This window comes from Helianthus annuus, chromosome 17, assembly GCF_002127325.2.
Source record: "Helianthus annuus cultivar XRQ/B chromosome 17, HanXRQr2.0-SUNRISE, whole genome shotgun sequence".
Taxonomy (NCBI): Eukaryota; Viridiplantae; Streptophyta; class Magnoliopsida; order Asterales; family Asteraceae; genus Helianthus; species Helianthus annuus.
In genome coordinates, this window is record NC_035449.2 from 143,675,737 (window position 1) to 143,695,394 (window position 19,658).

General features: G+C 41.5%; 1 protein-coding gene across 1 annotated transcript; it reads left to right on the forward strand.

Moving 5' to 3' along the window:
* The first annotated feature begins 12,476 nt into the window (after nucleotides 1-12,476).
* On the forward strand, nucleotides 12,477-13,586 carry LOC110932969 (proline-rich receptor-like protein kinase PERK8). The gene has a single exon (XM_022176217.1). The coding sequence runs from the start codon at nucleotides 12,477-12,479 to the stop codon at nucleotides 13,584-13,586; it is 1,110 nt and encodes a 369-aa protein (XP_022031909.1).
* The last annotated feature ends 6,072 nt before the right edge of the window (nucleotides 13,587-19,658 follow it).

Here is a 19,658-nt window from a genome sequence, read left to right on the forward strand (position 1 = left end):
TTCAGGGCTTTAGTCAACAGGAGGGGATTGATTTTACAAAAGTCTATGCTCCTGTAGCACGACTAGAGGCAATCAGAATTTTCCTAGCATTTGCATCTTGGAAGAATTTCAAAGTATATCAGTTGGATGTAAAATCGGCGTTTCTTTATGGGAAGGTCAAAGAGGAGGTTTATGTCGGTCAGCCGCCGGGCTTTACTGACCCAATCCACAAGAACAAAGTTTATCTGCTAGACAAAGCGTTGTATGGTCTACATTAGGCACCGAGAGCCTGGTACGAGACTTGGTCTCAACACCTACTCGCTAACAGCTTTATCAGAGGGAAAGTGGATGCCACTCTCTTCACTAAAGAGGTCGACGGACATCTTCTGATCGTTCAGATTTATGTAGACGATATAATTTTTGGGTCAACAAATGAGAAATTGTGCAAAGATTTCGAACAGGTGATGAAGCAAAAATTTGAAATATCATCAATGGGGGAGATGAAATTCTTTCTGGGTTTACAAGTTGAACAGCTTCCTGAGGGAATTTTCATTCACCAGACGAAGTACGTGCATGATATTCTTGAGAAATTTGGAATGTCAAGTTCTACTCCTGCTGCTACCCCACTTGCGACTAATCATGGGATTCACCCAGATCTCACCGGAGACAGGGCTGATGAAACATTCTATCGTTCCATGATAGGTTCTTTGATGTATCTAACTGCTTCACGTCCTGATATCATGTACCCAACGTGCCTCGCAGCAAGATATCAATCTAACCCAAGAGCTTCGCACATGATCATTGTCAAGAGGATATTACGTTACTTGAAAGGAACACCCACCTTGGGGTTGTGGTATCCTAGAAAAGGCGAATTTACGCTTGAAGGGTATTCCGATTCGGATTTCGGATGCTGCAAAGTCAATACCAAATCAACAACTGCGGGATGCCAGTTCTTTGGACCAAGATTGGTTACCTGGCAGTGTAAGAAACAAACATCTGTGGCATTATCTACATGTGAAGCGGAGTATGTTTCTGCTAGCAGTTGCTGCTCTCAGATCCTATGGATACAGCAACAGATGCGCGACTACGGTTTGCAGTTTCTTAACACACCTCTGTTTGTTGATAATGAGGCCGCAATAAATATAACTAAGAATCCAGTACATCACGCTAAAACTAAACATATAGAGATTCGTCATCACTTTATTTGCGATTGCTTCGAGAAAAAGTTGATACGAATTGAGAAAATCCACACTGACGAACAAAAAGCTGATTTGCATACCAAAGCTTTTGATAAAAATCGGTTTCAATATTTGTTAAAACTTAATGGTATGAAATTGCTTTCGGTGTCGGATGGAATTGTGAGCGTTGATGAGAGTACTGTTGCGGATGAAGACGAGAAACAATCTGCAATGGTTTGTCAATTTTTTACATGTTTTGGTATTTAGGGGGAGTAGATAGATGTATATAGTCTATTTTCAGAAAATACAAAAACAGTAAAAAAAAAATGCAAAAATACAAAAACATGATAAAATTGAAAAAGAGCTTGTGTATATAGGGAAAATGATTGTACATCGGCTAGACAATTACAGTATGCTAAAGATTTGTAAAGTCTAAATGAGTTAAACAATCTCACTGATGATGTGTCGATAGGTTTTCACACATTTAGTAGATTTATTCGGGATATAAACCTAAAATTTCAAACTTGTGAAATTCGTGGGGAACACTACTTGGATATATAGGTAACCCCTGAAATCTCGTTTGAAAGGTCTCGTATTCTGATATACTAGGTTTTTATACTCAATGATGTCTGGGGTATTATTCCGGGATTTCTGCTGAATGGAAGTTCTGACCTAGTCCTTGGCTAATACTTTCATCCAAATGCTTGAAACATAGCATAAACCCTCAGCATGCAGATGAAACAATAAAATTGATAGTCGCTGCTGTTGTAACTACAAGATCCTCTAAAGGGGACATACTGAAAAGTCGAAGCTGATATCTCTCTGCGTATACGGAAGTATCAACCTGAGATCCCTCGGCCCTTGCATATCTAATTTATGTACAGATATCATTGTAGTATATTCACCTGTAAGACTGAATATTGGGATTCTGGATATGGGAGTATATTCAAGAGGTGGGACACATGATTTGAGCTAAGTTCATAAGTCATCTAAATCGTATCCTGAACAGATTGAAATCTGTGTGAGAATTTAAGATGGATCAGTATATCGACAATCGAGGTGAATTGTTTAAGTCTGAATATGAAATGAAGCTTAACGGTACTAGTAATTTGTCTGAAAAGCTGATATGATTCCCTGACACGCTCATCAAAAATAAGTTTGTATATAGTTCAATTTCTTTACATTCTGCAATTTAAGTTTTCTGCATTTCATTTCTTAGTTTAGAACACATTAAAAATCCAAAAAGATTTTTCAATTCTGCTTTAGTTTAGACAAACCAAAGTGGAGAGTTGATTGTTGGATTCTCAGAGATTGAAGCAGATGCAGGAAAGTTCTGAGCTGAAGAATGAGGAGAGCTTACTTTGTTGGAGTTTGAAGATATTTTCAAAGTTAAAACAAGTTCATTAAGTTGATGCTTGTTATTTTCAGAATTTGCTTGAAAAATATTTTACAAAATCAGTTTGATTCGTCAAATGGTCAACCAAGGTCATTAAATTGAACTTGGTAGATTAATCAAGTGATCAGGGTCATTAACTTGGACCTGAATACTTGAGTGGATTTCTAAAGCTGATTGAATTTGTGTTTTATTGTTTGAAAAGATAGATTGTAATGTTATTGGTTGAGTAACAGGTTTGGACTTCATTATTCCCAACGAAAGCTAAGTGTCAAAGCTTGAACCAAATACCTCAGATTTTAGCATATCGAGAGCGGGAGTCTGTGAAAGGGGGAGTCTGGATCAACAGTCCAAGGGAAGATGGAAGTTAGAGTCAGGTAATAATCTTGAAACCTGTGAAGATAGAGTGCTTATGATGTGAAGACAGAGAGTTGGAGAAAAGACCAAGACTGAAGACTCAGGAGTTGGAGACTGCTGAAGACTACGTCAACATCCAAGGGGGAGTCTGTTGATGCATGGAATGTCTGTTGACTTCGTCTACATCATGTCTTAGGTCAAGTTAGGTCAACATAGGGTCTTGAAAGTCAAAATATTGTAATATGTTGATTAGGTCCGCTTTTATGTACAACTTAATAGGTCCGCTCATAGGGTATTGACACAGGTTCGTTTGAATGGTCATCAGGTAGGTTCGCTTGAATGTCAAGTTGATAGGTCCGCTTATTAGTCAGTCCGTATAAGCGAACCATACAACACTATAAATACCTGATCAGTTGGAGCGGACCTACACCATTGTTGCTGTAACGAAACTCTGTCAAAATTACATTAGAAAGCAATAAAAGAGAAGGAATTGAATAGGAAAAGTTGTGTAACTTTATTTACGTTGATTCCGCCTTCGTACATGAAGATGAACATTCTCTACTGACTATTCAGGGTCGGAACACGGTCCAACAGTATTGCAGAGAGCTTGCGAGAGTGTGTGTGTTAGCTAACTTGTTCTAATTCAAGCTTGTTATCCCCTTTTAAAATTGGAAATAAACTACACAACTAACTATCCGCTAAATGTAGAAGCCACCTACGACTTGCAAAACGGTCACCAAGCCATCCACGTGCGGAATATTGAGGGCATATTCTCCGCGAATATCGGCAAGACCAAGTCCAATACTTATACTCCTACAAAACAAGGTAAAACATAGTGAAGGCAACCGTTAGTATAAGGATAACAATGAGGATCCTGGATCCTGATCCTGCAGTGTCTTCTGAGGATCCTTAATTCAAACAGAATTGAGGATCCATGATCCTGGCAGTACTTGAGGATCCGTAATCCTTAGGTTTAGAAAATATATCCCTAACACATGAAGACATGACAGGTATCTCTAAAGATATGATTACTCATAAGCTTGGCATTCACAGGACGTTCAAACCCATACATCAAAAAAGGAGAAAGTTTGCACCTGAGAGGAATGCCATTAGCCAGGAGGAGGTAGATAAGCTGCTCAGAGCAGGTATGATTGGAGAGGTTAAGTATCCAAGGTGGTTAGCCAATGTGGTTGTTGTTCAAAAGAAAAACAGAAAGTGGAGGGTATGTGTAGATTTTACTAATTTAAACAAGGCATATCCCAAGGATCCTTTCCCGTTACCCCACGTTGACTCCATGGTGGATGCTACCGCGGGTCATGAGTTGTTGCCTTTCATGGATGCTTCATCTGGATTTCAACAAATTCAGATGGAACCATCTGATCAAGAGGATACAGCCTTTATGACCCCAACGGGTATCTATTGTTATATTGTTATGCCATTTGGACTAAGAAATGCAGGTGCTACCTATCAAAGGCTAGTCAATATGATGTTTAAAGAAAAAATTGGACACACTATGGAAGTCTATATAGATGACATGGTGGTTAAATTCAAGAGAGCTGAGGATCACCTTAGAGATCTGGAGGAAGCATTTGATATCCTTGAAAAATTCAATATGAAATTGAATCCTTCCAAGTGTCACTTTGGTGTAAAAGCAGGCAAGTTCCTAGGTTACATGGTGACAAAAAGAGGCATAGAGGCAAGTCCAGAGCAAATCAAGGCGATCGTGAATATTAAATCTCTTGCCAATGCCAAGGATGTGCAAAGGTTAACAGGGTGGATCGCATCCTTGAACAGGTTCATCTCAAAGTCATCAGAGAAATGCAAGGAATTCTATGACATCCTGAGAAAGAACAAGAAATTTGAGTGGACTGAAAAGCATGAGAATGCTCTCAAAGCCCTTAAGGATTACATATCCTCAACTCTAGCCTTAATGAAACCAGAAAAAGGGGATATATTATCCTTATATTTGGCAGTCTCTTCAAAGGCAGTAAGTGCAGTCCTTGTTAAGGATCACGAAGGTATACAACATCCTGTATATTATGTAAGTAAAAGTTTGCTTGATGCTGAATCCAGGTATTCACATTTAGAAAAACTTATCCTTGCTTTGATTATGGCATCTACTAAATTACGCCATTATTTTGAAACTCATACTATCATTGTTAAGACTAACTTTCCAATTAAGAATGTTCTCAGGAAACCTGAAATGTCAGGAAGGGTGGCCAAATGGGCAGTGAAGCTTAGTGCTTATGATATAAGATATGAACCAAGAACTGCCATTAAATCCCAAGCCTTGGCTGACTTTGTGGCAGATTTCAGTAGTGATCTACGAAGGGAAGCTGAGTTAGAAGTTCAGAAACTTGAAAAGACCAAGGATCCTTGGATACTCTTCACAGATGGAGCTTCTAATGTCAAGGGAACTGGACTAGGAGTACTACTAAAATCGCCACAGGGGGACATAATACCCCACTCAATAGCTTGTGAGTTTCAACTGCTAATAATGAGACTGAGTATGAAGCCTTGATAGCTGGTTTGCAAATTGCCAAGCACATGAGGATCAGGTATCTTGAGGTACATGTAGATTCATTATTAATTACTAATCACTTTAATGGTTCTTATTCTGTTAAAGGTGAAAGACTAATCAAATATCTAGAGATAGTCAAGAAATTGGCATACTCTTTTGCTTCTTTTAGTTTGACACAGGTACCCAGGGAAGAAAATGCAGAAGCTGATGCATTGGACAATCTTGGATCATCATTGAAGATTCCAAAGGATATTAAAATTCCCATCATTCACATTTTGGCTCCTGCTATTGAGGATCACACAGCTATGGAAATAGTAGAGGATTCTGCAATCATACCTAGTGATGGTGCACAATCACATTCAGGATCCTAGATCCTTCCAATCATGAGATATATACAACATGGAGAGATCCCTACAGGAGAAAATCCTAGAGCTTTCAAAGTCAAGGTATCTCAATTTACAATATTAAATAACATGTTATACAAACGATCTCTTGCAGGTCCATATCTAAGGTGCATTGAGGATCCTGAAATTCAAGAAGTCCTAAAGGATTTTCATGAAGGAGATTGTGGAAACCACACTGGGGGCAGAGCACTGTTCTCAAGGATCCTTAGGACAGGATACTATTGGCCTACTATGAAGAAGGACGTTGTGGGTTATGCAAAGAAATGTGATGCTTGTCAGAGACATAGCAATATCCTTCATCAACCAGTAGAGCTCCTGCATCCTATATCCTCTTCTTGGCCATTCATGAGATGGGGAATGGATATAGTTGGCAAACTTCCCAAAGCACCAGGAGGAAAAGTGTTTATGCTTGCATGACAGATTACTTTTCCAAGTGGATAGAAGCTGAAGCCTTTGCTCAAGTCAGAGAAAAAGAAGTTATATCCTTTATTAAAAGAAACATTATTACCAGATTTGGTATCCCTTCTGAAATTGTTTGTGATAATGGATCCCAATTTATTGGGAATAGAATTACTAACTTTGTGACAGCTGGGGGATTAAGATGATAACATCAACACCAGTCCACCCACAAGCTAATGGTCAAGCAGAATCATCCAATAAGATCATCATCAACAACTTGAAGAAAAAGCTTGGATCCAAGAAAGGAAAATGAGCAGAAGAGCTACCTTATGTGCTATGGGTTGATAGGACAACTCCCAAGAATGCTACTGGTCAGACTCCATTTTCTTTAGTGTTTGGAGCAGAATCAGTGATCCCTACAGAGATGGTGATTCCTACTGCTAGAACAAGCATCCGTGATCCTGAAGCAAATGATAAAAACTTGGTTCAAGACTTGGATACTGTTAGGGGAGGATTTTCCAATGATCAGTGATCCTCAAATACTGTTGGGTTTAGTGATCCTCACTTCTGTTTGAGTTAGTGATCCTCAGAAGTATTGCAGGATCAGGATCATGGATCATCGTAAGGATCCTTATACTGACGATTGTCTGCTTTGAATATGATGTTGTTTTGCAGGAGTACGAGCTTGGACTTGGTCTTGACGATATTCCTGGAGCATATTCCATATTTATTCCGCATGTGCATGGCTGAAATGGACATTATGGAGGTCGTGGAGGACTTGCACAAAATGCGGAATGTTTGTTAGCTTAGATATTTTCCATTTTTAAAGGGGACAGCGAGCTAAATAGAAACACTTGGCTATTTTTTAGCTTAACACACACACTCGTAACTGCTCTCACCATCTCTTGACAATTCACTTGGCGATTACATACTTTTGTGTACATTACACTATAGTGATCCTTGTAATTAGCTCTCTATCATCCGAAGTTGTAATACATTTCTTGTTTAATCTGAGTTGGTGATCGGTAGTTTCCATCACCCGAGATTTTTTATGTCGGAGATCATTCATTGATCAAGGGCTTTTTCCTCGTATAAATCTCTGTGTCACTTGTTCATTACATTTCAGAGTGATCCTTAATATTATTCATTGATTCAAGCATCATACCTCACAACAGAAAGTTTGGTTGCATTATCATTGCTTGATTTTTGACCAAAATAGTTTGGCGCCCACCGTGGGGCAATTGGTGCTTCATTCCTAAGGAAATCTTGTTTTTGTGATCATTTCAGTTCGTTACAACCAAGCAGATGGCTTCTTCAGCGAAGAACACTTCAAGGGCAGTGTCTGCGGTCAATTCATCCCAGGGCGTTCCACCTTTGCCTCCACCACCTTTTGGATCCTAGAAGATTGCTGAAAAGAAACCGACTCCTATTTTCTCAAAACCACCAACTTCTTCTGCATTTTATACTCCTACTACTAGTGACCTTTTTACTCTAATTTTGCAGATGAAGGATCACATACAGCAGCAGGATAAGACTAACGAAGCGATTCTCAGAGAAATTGGAGATATCAAGAAACATAAGAGATCGGCAGAGGATCATTCCCCATTGATGCCCAGGTCTTTGAATTTCGACACTCCGGTCATAACCTCCCAGCATTCTGCAGCCCCAGATGTCCAATACTTGGGTGGAACAAGAGGAATGCACTCCGGATCATCGGCGATGACTCAAGCTTTAGGATCCTACTTTCAACCATCGGGGTCCTCTGTGCAGCATCAGGGATCCTTCTTCCAGCATTCAGGATCCTTCACCAGCTCAGGAGGATACATGGGGACGCAACAGGTTCAAGGATCCTCGCAGGTTCAAGGATCCTCTCAGGTTCAAGGATCCTCGCAGGTTCAAGGATCCTCCTTTCAGCCTCAAGGATCCTCTCAGGTTTTCGGATCCATGGATTATCCTCCAAGACCCCCATTCACAGTGCATAAAGGATCCAATGTTACGCAAGATCAAGGATCCTTAAGAAGTTTGCAACATGGAAGTTCTGATGTCCATCAAGGAGACTTCATTCCAATGCAAACCATTGCTTCTTTTGGTCCTTCAATCATACCATAGCCTCGACAATATGGATACCCCTCTGGGATTCCAAGCTTGAATCCACCGGGAGGTAACACTTTCAATAATTCTTATACCACTAACCATGTGACAACCCGCATAATTACAGGTACTGTACAAATTAATTAACCCTAATTATGTGCTTAATGACTGTGCTTAATTACATCTGATGCAAACTACTTACAGATTTATGTCATATACATACATGTGCATTCTTTACATACAGTCACTCCATTTATTTCATACAGACTCTTAGTGACAACCCTGATGCACAAAGCACAGTTAGCACAGTGAGCGGATAACTCAGACACATGCTGACAATACCAGCACTTAAACAGATACTATTTTTAGGCCAGTATGGGCCAGAGATAAAACACTACACCAGTATGGAGTGTAGGGAAGTGAGGACCATAAGACTATGTCACTAGGTGATAGTTTGAGTGCCGGAAAGTGCCTAAAACGCAATTTAAGTACAGAATTCCGCATTTTCAGTAACAATTCAGCTTTTAACACACTCGTATTATACAGCGTATTGAGTAAATGGTCCTGAACGCTTTCCTAAGTGTTGGAATTAATTTCGTTACAAAAAGATGCACAAAAGACGCTATACGGTACAACTAAACGCTTTAACGGAACGATACGTAACCGAACAACCAGACATTACCCGAGACACGAAAATATTGTCAGAAATATTATTTTATCATTCTTAATTAATTACGGTCACAGAAATCCCCATACACCATGTAAACGTGACATACACCCACTATACTTGAAAATACCCTTAACCTTCTAAATAAATACCCACTAATTACCAAAAAAAATTTCATTTTACCCCCCCCCCCCCCCCCCGACCGAAAATCTGCCCATGATTACATATATATTTTGTTTAGATCTTTGTAAAGGTAATCTTAGCTTTTATTGGCCAAAAATATTATGCATGATGACACTAGGTTCTAGATTGCTCATATTTCCAAGGAAACTCATCATCACCATCAAACCAACACTCAACCTTCCCCCTCCCTCCCCTTATTTTCGGCTCCCCTTCCCCCATAACCGAAAATCACCATCACCACCTCTCATACTCTTCATCTTCTTCACTACAAGTCTCCTCTCCAAGCTTGAAGAACATTCAAAGTAGTTACAAGTTGAAGGGCTCACGAAGAAGCTTTGTTCAAGTCTCTAGCACCACCATTCCTTCATCAACCTTGCATTAAGAATTCAAACCCTAGCCTTGTGCTAGTAGTAAGTCCCTTCACACCATTGTTTCATCTTGTTCTTGGTCATAATATTTAGTAGGATGATGATAATCAAGTGACACAAGAAAATGAACACTAAAAAAAGTTGAACATGAAATTCTGCATAAAAACCCTACATAAAAAGTTTGTGTGAAGTTGAAATCTGGTTGGTTTAGGGTTGGTTAAAGCGTGATTGAGGTTTGAACATTAAATCATCGATAAACCATGGTTAGGGTCTTTGTTGATGCATTTCTAGTAACTTTTACGTTGCAAACAGCAAGCTGATTTGTATTTCCAGCCAACTTCAACAGGCTGTAACTGGACCGTTTTAAATCGAAAAACTGATTTTCTGAAGCCTAAAATATGCATTTTGGAATAATTAAACAAATGGCACTGGAATCGTAATTTTTTGAGGTCGTTTACTATTTTTAAAAGACTGTTTTCGGACAGCAGCTCAAGCTGCATTTTTACTGCAGAAAAAGTGTGTTGTTTTCAGAGTCATAACTTGAAACCTGAGTAGAATCAACTCATGGAATTTTTGCAGGAGATGGTCACCGTTGTCAGGATGATCCTCCAACTGGAATTTCATAAATCGGACTTACGGTTAATTTTTAGTGAATTATTCCGTAAACTGCGATCAGAAAGTAACAAATCTGATTTCAGTCGGGTAAATAAATTTCTATAAAATATTGGTAATGAACTGGACACTGATATTTTTACACAATAAAATTTTGATCGTGTGAGTCATTCTGTAAAAATTTGGGAATTTTTGGAAGAGGTTAACTATTCTATAAAAATCCTCGAAAACAGTCCAGTTTTGATTTATAAAGCTGAAATAAAGTAAGTAATGATTTGTACGTTTATATGTCGGTTTGATTATTGAAAATGAATTATGGGATATGTGTAAAAGAAAATGATATGCTAATTAAGCATGGACACCTCCGTTTACAAAGGAGACTATGGTGAAATTTTCCAAAAATCCGAACACTTAGTAAAATGTTCGAGAAAAATAGATACGAAATAGCTGTCTAACTATTTTTCTAAGAACGATAGTTAAGTTAAAATAATTATTATTATTTTAACAAAATAATACCAAAGCGACATAACTCAAAACACCAAACTCAAAGCCAAGGCACGGCCCGTTCGTCTAATAGACATTAGTACGTTGTAGGTTGTCGTGTAGCGGAAAGAGTTAAGATTCGAGTCAAGACGCACTACGGTGAGTTCATGACCCCCTTTTCTTTTACTGTTTTCCGTTTTATACTTCGGGGGTGGAATACATGTTTACATTTTATTTCAGACTTTTTATACATGGTATTGTTAGCTTAAGGAGGGTTTTTATTACGCGATCAAGTGAGTGGTGGGCATGACACTTAAGGCCATTAATCCTCATCGTAGGACCACGGGACATGAGTGATAGATCTGTTTGGGTGTAGCGAGCCCACACCCATGAGGCCGGGGGCCCATAGTGGTGACTATGTCTTCATACCGGAGACAAATTTTCTAGGTTTGAGTCTTCCTGTATCATTCACATATACTATTGGCTTTGCAACCCAATGGTGATCAGTTTTTTTTTCCTTATTGCTACATACCAGGGACTATTTTACTTACAGACATATTAAATGGTTTATACACACAGACTTACACATGAACTCGCTCAACTTTTTGTTGACTTTTTATACCACATGTATTTCAGGGAATTAATTTGGATCTGGCAAGTGATGCATGATTAGCTGCGTACTAAATAAGGATGTCATCCAGGGTCATAGGTTTGGGAAGTGTAACACCTTCCTGGACGGGTTGCATGTCTCAAATCTTCGTGTTGTTGGTAGTCGTTTGTCGAGTCTTATGAACTCCTTTTAAACAATTCATGGTTTGTAACGTATTCGGTGGTTGATGTTTTTAAAGAACAATATGTTATGAATTTTCTAAACAACTTTAATGGATGAACATCTTACGTTTTTATCATATAGCATTGTTGTGATTGTTGCTATGGTATTAAGAAGTCACACCAAATAAACCCACGCTTCCGCAAAAGCAGGGTGTGACAGCTTGGTATCAGACCCTCGATCATAGGGAACTAGGATTCCTTCTCGAGTCTAGACTATGATCACTAGGGCTCTCACGAAAATGTTTTCAAACTTTTTACATTTGCATACACTAAAAGTCCAGATCCAAGGCACAAACATTTTTAAAAACAAAAGGGCACAAATACACTTTTCAAAATTTCTGTATCAGTCTTAGAGACTGAGGGAGGTTTCAGTCTTAGAGACTGAGGGATTCAATCTTAGAGATTAGGGAAGTTTAGCCTTAGAGGCTGGGGGAAATTTGAGTCTTAGAGACTGGGGGGTTGGTCTTAGAGGCCAGGGAGTTAGCCTGAGAGACTAGGGAATTCAGTCTTAGAGATTGGGTGGGATAGCTTGGGAAGACTAGGATGCATACATGATTTCAATGTTATTTGTTTACATGCTTACCTTATTTGTGTGCATATGTTGTGGTTGTGTTACAGACACCATGGCATCATCTGGTAGTGGAGTATCCAACATGAGTGACATGATGGCCTTTACCTCTGATGACGAGATGGCCACCGACTCGGGAGTTTACACCTCAGACACCACAAGCACCGATGAAGACGATTTCCAGCCGTTTGACCTGCCGATCTTCGGAGACGACGCACCCCTAGCTGATGGCCCACCAGGAGAGGACCTACCCCTTGTTCCGATCCCTGCCCCTCTCCCCTTCGCTGCAGTTCCCTTTGAGGAATAACCTCTCGACGCGTTACCCGATGGAGACATCGACCTACTCATCGAGGGTCCCTCGGAGGGAGGCCAGGATGGTGGGGCCCCGGTGGAGGACGGTGTTCCACCTGTTGATATCCCAGTTGTTGATCCCATTGTTCCCATGGTTGAACTTCCTGATATGGAGGTTCATTCTGATTCATCCGCCTCTGGTTCTTTTGAGTCGATAGCTTCCTTTATCCCACCACTAGGATTCGGTTACATTCCTCGTGTTGACGGTGATGAGGAGATGGAGTTGGAGCAGCCTGCTGAGGCTCCTGTTCTCCCAGATGATCAGATTCCCGTTATGTCTGCTGATCATCAGCCCGCTCCAGTCGTTTCAGAGCCCAATCTTGCCCTTGACCCTGTTCCTGTCTCTGATGCACCCGTCGTTGCACCACCAGCCGTTGAGATCCCAGATATCGCACCCATACCCGATTCCATGGCTATTTTTGATGACATGGCACCGTTTGCTACCCACATTGACCCGAGATACGCTAACACCAGCAATGGGTGGATCGAGGTGGATGACTATCCTTCGTATGTAGTCCCAGTCACTCCCCCTACCGCACCTGTTACTGTACCCCTCGATATACCGTTGTTTCCTCCACCCACATCCGACATCCATTGTACCGACCTTCCAATCACTTTCCTTCAGGACATTCCTCCGCCCCAACCTGGGGAGGGATCGTCGAGTCAGCCTTTCGGCCACACACCATTTATGTCAGGGGATAGCCAGTTCTTACCACCGATCCCTTATCCTGATTTTATTTCACCCGTGTCATCTACTATTCCTTTCATGTCTCAGTTTCCCCATACCACTTCACAGGTTGCATTTACCCCACACACCACACATCCAGCTTCAGCCCTGATGGGTGAGCCATTTCTATGGTCATCACCCCATGTCATGCCAGTGTCCGACCCTTATCATCCCTTCCATGTCGGATACTCTATAGAGGACACGCTCACGTCACTGCAGTTACAGCAGGACGCCTTGAGGCGATATGTCCAGGAGTTGGGGAGAGCTCCACATCCTCCCTGCCCCTGTCAGACCCTGTTTTCAGCATCTCACACTCCTTTTGCATCACCCCATGATTCAGATGTTCGTTTCCTCCCTCTCGATCAACAGGTTGCCTACGTGTTGCGTTTTGCCTATGCACTTGAGGAGGACTTGGTGCAGTTGCGCCGATTGATTTTCTCTCGTTTTCCGCCTCCTCCGCCGCCATCGGTATAACCACTTTTGATTTATTGCAGGTACTGACTATTTTGACGAGAAGACAACGACTGAGCCAGGCTTACAACATTTTTGAGGACCACTTTTGACATCATGACTATGGATATGTGATTTTGTTAGTTGTATTTGGTTAGAAATTTCAAGACAAGGGCATTGTGACCCTTCGTCTCTTGGGTTGTATGGTACTTTTTGGGAAAACTTACAAACATTGTATTGTGGTTTATTTATATGAAAGCTCAGTCGTAGTATTCTCATTACATGTTTTGTTAAAATTATTGGTGTTGTGGTTATGACATGAGATGTTATGTGGATGATGAATGTTACTATATATACGTATGATTATTATACCTACTATGACCTGACCAATATGAAACATCCTCTAGAAAATGCCTCCACGATGTTACACACGCATGCCGACTAACCAGGCAGAACTACAAGGAATCATCGCTGCCGCAATTGCGCAATATGCTGCTTCTCAAGGAGACTCAAGCGGAAACATTTCGAACAACAACAACAACCCTCCGAATGGTAATGATCAGTCATAGGAGACACATTACACTATATTTGGATGATTTTTGTGCGACTGCTAATGATTCCTATAAATGACATTGCTTGTACAGGGTGTACTTTCAAGCAATTCTTAGATTGCAAGCCGCAAAACTTTGATGGCACTGGAGGTGCCATAGCTTTTACCCGTTGGACTGAAAAGACGGAGACGACAATAAGAATGAGCAAATGTGCACCGGGACAACAAGTTACGTACATCACTGGGCTGTTTACTGATGGTGCCCTATCATGGTGGAACCTCCAAGTTCAAACCTTAGGAGAGGCTGCAGCGTACGCCATGACTTGGGCTGAACTAAAAGAGCTGATGCGCAAGAAGTATTGCTCTAGAGCTGAGATCCAGAGATTGGAAACAGAATTTTGGAACCTAAGGATGGAACGTCCAAAAATTGCTGAGTATGTTCAAAGGTTTCATGATCTGTCCCATGTAGTACCGTACATGGTCACGCCCGAATTCAAGCGCGTGGAACGTTTCATCTGGGGGTTAGCTCCTCAGATTATGAGTATGGTCACAACGTCTAAACCGGCAACCATTACTGAAGCCATCGATATGAGCATCTCACTGACTGAAGAAGCCATCAGGCTAAACAAGTTTTCAAAGGATGATCAAAAGAAGAAAGAGACTCATGTGGAGTCGTCGGGGGAAAACAAACGGAAGTTTTCCAACTTCAAGCAAGGAACCAGCAGCGGTAGCAAGAGAAGCGAATCAAACACACTGACCAGGGCCAATACTGGTGATGAAAACAGAGGAAAGGGTTACATGGGCACTCTGCCTAAGTGTGGTACATGTCAGTTCCATCATCCCGGTCCTGCCGACTCAGAAAATGCGAATCTTGCGGGAAGACAGGCCAATCAAAGGAGACGTGTTGGGTTGGATCAGGCCAAGGTGGCCAAAGGGGTTACAATAACAGCAACTGTGGTAATGGAAACAGGCCGCAAGGAAATAATGGGGGAAACGGAAATCATGGGAATGCCTCGAATCAAGCTGGTAACCGGGGAACAAACGGAAATCGAGGCGGGAATGGAAATGGGAATGGCCGAGGGCCAGGATGCTTCAACTGTGGGGACGTTGGGCACTTCAAAAGGGAATGCCCAAAGCTAAATCAAGCGCAAGGCCGAGTTTTTAACATTGGTGCGAGGGAAGCACGCCAAGATCCAAATGTTGTCACTGGTACGTTCCCTATAAATCAACGCTATGCGTCTGTTCTTTTTGATACTGGTGCCGATTATAGTTTCGTATCGTTAGAATTTAAGAACATACTTGGGTTAGCCGCTAGTAAGTTAGACGTTCCGTACTCTATCGAATTGGCGAATGGGAAACTAGTTGAAACGGGTGAAGTTATCAGGGGATGCATGATAGAACTGGGAGGACAAGAATTTACGCTAAACCTACTGCCAGTCGAGTTGGGAAGCTTCGACGTAGTAATAGGGATGGATTGGCTGTCTAGCAACAAAGCCGAAGTGGTTTGTCATGAGAAGACCATCCGCATTCCAATGGCCGATGGAGAGACAATTATAGTTCATGGAGAAAAGCGCGATACGCCATTGAGGATCATTAGCTGCTTGAAAGCTAGGAAGTGTTTGAAGAAAGGATGTGTTGCCTTCTTGGCACATATCGTTGATAAGGAGGCCGCTGAGCCAAAGATCGAAGACATTCCTGTCGTAAGGGAATATCCTGAAGTCTTTCCAGAAGACTTGCCAGGATTGCCGCCTCCAAGACAAGTCGAATTTCACATTGACTTAGTTCCAGGCGCCGCGCCTGTGGCTAAGGCACCCTATCGACTTGCACCTTCAGAGATGCAAGAGCTGTCAACACAACTCCAAGAGTTGTTAGACAAGGGATTCATCAGACCAAGCTTCTCACCTTGGGGAGCTCTAGTTTTGTTCGTTAAAAAGAAGGATGGTAGTTTTCGTATGTGTGTAGACTACCGCGAGCTAAACAAGTTGACTGTCAAGAACAGATACCCTTTACCAAGGATCGATGACCTGTTCGATCAACTACAAGGTTCGAGTTTTTACTCAAAGATCGATCTATGATCGGGTTATCACCAGTTGAGAATACAAGAGGAAAGTATTCCCAAAACTGCTTTTAGAACTCGATATGGACACTACGAGTTTCTGGTGATGCCGTTTGGGTTGACAAAAGCTCCAGCAGTTTTCATGTACTTGATGAACAGAGTCTGCAAGCCGTACCTCGACAAGTTCGTAATCGTATTCATTGACGATATTTTGATCTACTCGAAGACGAAGGAAGAACACGAGCAACACTTGAGATATATTCTAGAGCTGCTTAAGAAGGAGAAGTTGTACGCTAAGTTCTCGAAATGTGAGTTTTGGTTACGCGAAGTCCAGTTTCTTGGACATGTGCTTAATGGAAGTGGAATCCATGTGGATCCCACAAAAATCGAGGCAATCAAGAGCTGGGAGACTCCGAAAACGCCAACCGAGATTCAACAATTCTTAGGTTTGGCTGGGTATTATCGAAGGTTCATTGAGGATTTTTCCATAATCGCTCAACCTCTAACTGCACTCACTCAGAAAGACAAGAAGTTTGATTGGAGCGACAAACAAGAAGAAGCGTTTCAGTTGTTGAAGAACAAACTTTGTGACGCACCGATTTTAGCTCTACCCGAAGGCACGGATGACTTCGTGGTATATTGTGACGCCTCGCGTCAGGGTTTAGGTTGCGTGTTGATGCAGCGACAGAAAGTTATAGCTTATGCTTCGCGCCAGCTGAAAGTACATGAGAAAAACTACACCACGCATGACTTGGAGTTAGGCGCCGTAGTGTTCGCATTGAAGATCTGGCGACACTATTTGTATGGGACGAGATGTACAATCTTCGCTGATCACAAGAGTCTACATCACATTTTTGATCAAAAGGAACTTAACATGAGACAGAGACGCTGGGTTGAGCTGTTGAACGACTACGACTGTGAAATCAAGTATCACCCAGGAAAGGCGAATGTGGTTACTGACGCCCTAAGTCGAAAAGAAAGGATTAAGCCCATAAGGGTTAGGGCCTTAGAAATGATTGTCCAGACAGACCTCTCGTTGCGCATTCGTGCCGCGCAAAGAGAGGCCTTGAAAGAAAGGAATATCGAGGATGAGTATCTCCGTGGGATGGAGAAACAGTTAGTGCCAAACAAGGAACGAACATTGTGTTTCATGAATCGAATTTGGGTTCCTCTGTTTGGAGGATTGAGAAAGGTTATATTCGATGAGGCTCACAAGTCACGATACTCGATTCATCTAGGAGCGGATAAAATGTACCAAGATCTTAAGGATTTCTATTGGTGGCCTAGGATGAAAGGCGATGTTGCAGTATATGTCGGCAAATGTTTAACTTACGCCAAGGTCAAAGCTGAGTACCAGAAACCTTCAGGTCTCCTGCAACAACCTGTAATACCCCAATGGAAATGGGAACAGATCTCCATGGACTTCATAACGAAATTGCCAAAGACGCCCAAGGGTCATGATACAATCTGGGTAATAGTAGACCGCCTAACAAAGTCTGCGCACTTCCTGCCAATCAAGGAGAAGGACAACACGAGTAAACTTGCTAAAATATACATGAGAGAGATTGTTGCGCGCCATGGAGTGCCTCTCTCGATTATCTCTGATAGAGATGGACGCTTCGTATCAAGGATTTGGCAGTCCTTCCAAGAGGCATTTGGTTCTCAATTAAATCTGAGTACAACATTTCACCCACAAACGGATGGCCAGAGTGAGCGAACGATTCAAACATTGGAAGATATGCTGAGAGCATCTGTAATGGACCTAGGTGGTAGCTGGGACAAACACTTACCCTTGGTCGAATTTTCGTACAATAACAGCTACCACACAAGCATTAGAGCAGCACCATTCGAAGCTCTTTACGGACGCAAGTGTCGATCACCACTATGCTGGGCTGATGCAGGTGATAGGCAGCTTGTTGGTCCCGAAATCGTCCAAGAGACGACAGACAAGATCGCGCAGATTCGAAAATGCATCGAGGCAGCTCGCGACATACAGAAAGGCTATGCAAACCAAAGGAGGAAACCTTTAGAGTTTCAAGTTGGGGATATGGTTTTGTTAAAGGTTTCACCCTGGAAGGGTGTGACACGCTTTGGAAAGCCTGGGAAGTTGAATCCGCGTTACATTGGTCCTTTCAGAATTCTGCAAAGGATTGGGCTTGTAGCATACAAATTGGACTTACCTGCGGAACTTAATGGCGTACATGATACGTTCCATGTATCGAACCTGAAAAAGAGTCCAACTCAGGAGACAGTTATCATTCCTGCTAACGAGGTTCATATCGACGACACCCTCCACTTTGTTGAGGAACCGGTTGAAGTTACGGATTGGAAAATTAACAAGACACGCCGGAGTAGTGTCAAACTCGTTAAAGTTCGATGGAATGCGCGACACGGCCCAGAATTCACGTGGGAACGCGAGGATCGTATGAAGGCCAAGTACCCACATTTGTTCCCCAAGACCCCTGCAACTAGAAGTAGAACTTAAAATTTCGGGAAGAAATTTTCTTAACAGGGGGAGAATGTGACAACCCGCATAATTACAGTTACTGTACAAATTAATTAACCCTAATTATGTGCTTAATGACTGTGCTTGATTACATCTGACGCTTTAAACTGCTTACAGATTTATGTCATATACATACATGTGCATTCTTTACATACAGTCACTCCATTTATTTCATACAGACTCTTAGTGACAACCCTGATGCACAAAGCACAGTTAGCACAGTGAGCGGATAACTCAAACACATGCTGACAATGCCAGCACTTAGACAGATACTATTTTTAGGCCAGTATGGGCCAGAGATAAAACACTACACCAGTATGGAGTGTAGGGAAGTGAGGACCATAAGACTATGTCACTAGGTGATAGTTTGAGTGCCGGAAAGTGCCTAAAATGCAATTTAAGTATAGAATTCCGCATTTTTAGTAACAATTCAGCTTTTAACACACTCGTATTATACAGCGTATTGAGTAAATGGTCCTGAACGCTTTCCTAAGTGTTGGAATTAATTTCGTTACAAAAAGATGCACAAAAGACGCTATACGGTACAATTAAACGCTTTAACGGAACGATACGTAACCGAACAACCAGACATTACCCGAGACACGAAAATATTGTCAGAAATATTATTTTATCATTCTTAATTAATTACGGTCACAAAAATCCCCATACACCATGTAAACGTGACATACACCCACTATACTTGAAAATACCCTTAACCTTCTAAATAAATACCCACTAATTACCAAAAAAATTTTCATTTTACCCCCCCCCCCCCAACCGAAAATCTGCCCATGATTACATATATATTTTGTTTAGATCTTTGTAAAGGTAATCTTAGCTTTTATTGGCCAAAAATATTATGCATGATGACACTAGGTTCTAGATTGCTCATATTTCCAAGGAAACTCATCATCACCATCAAACCTACACTCAACCTTCCCCCTCCCTCCCCTTATTTTCGGCTCCCCTTCCCCCATAACCGAA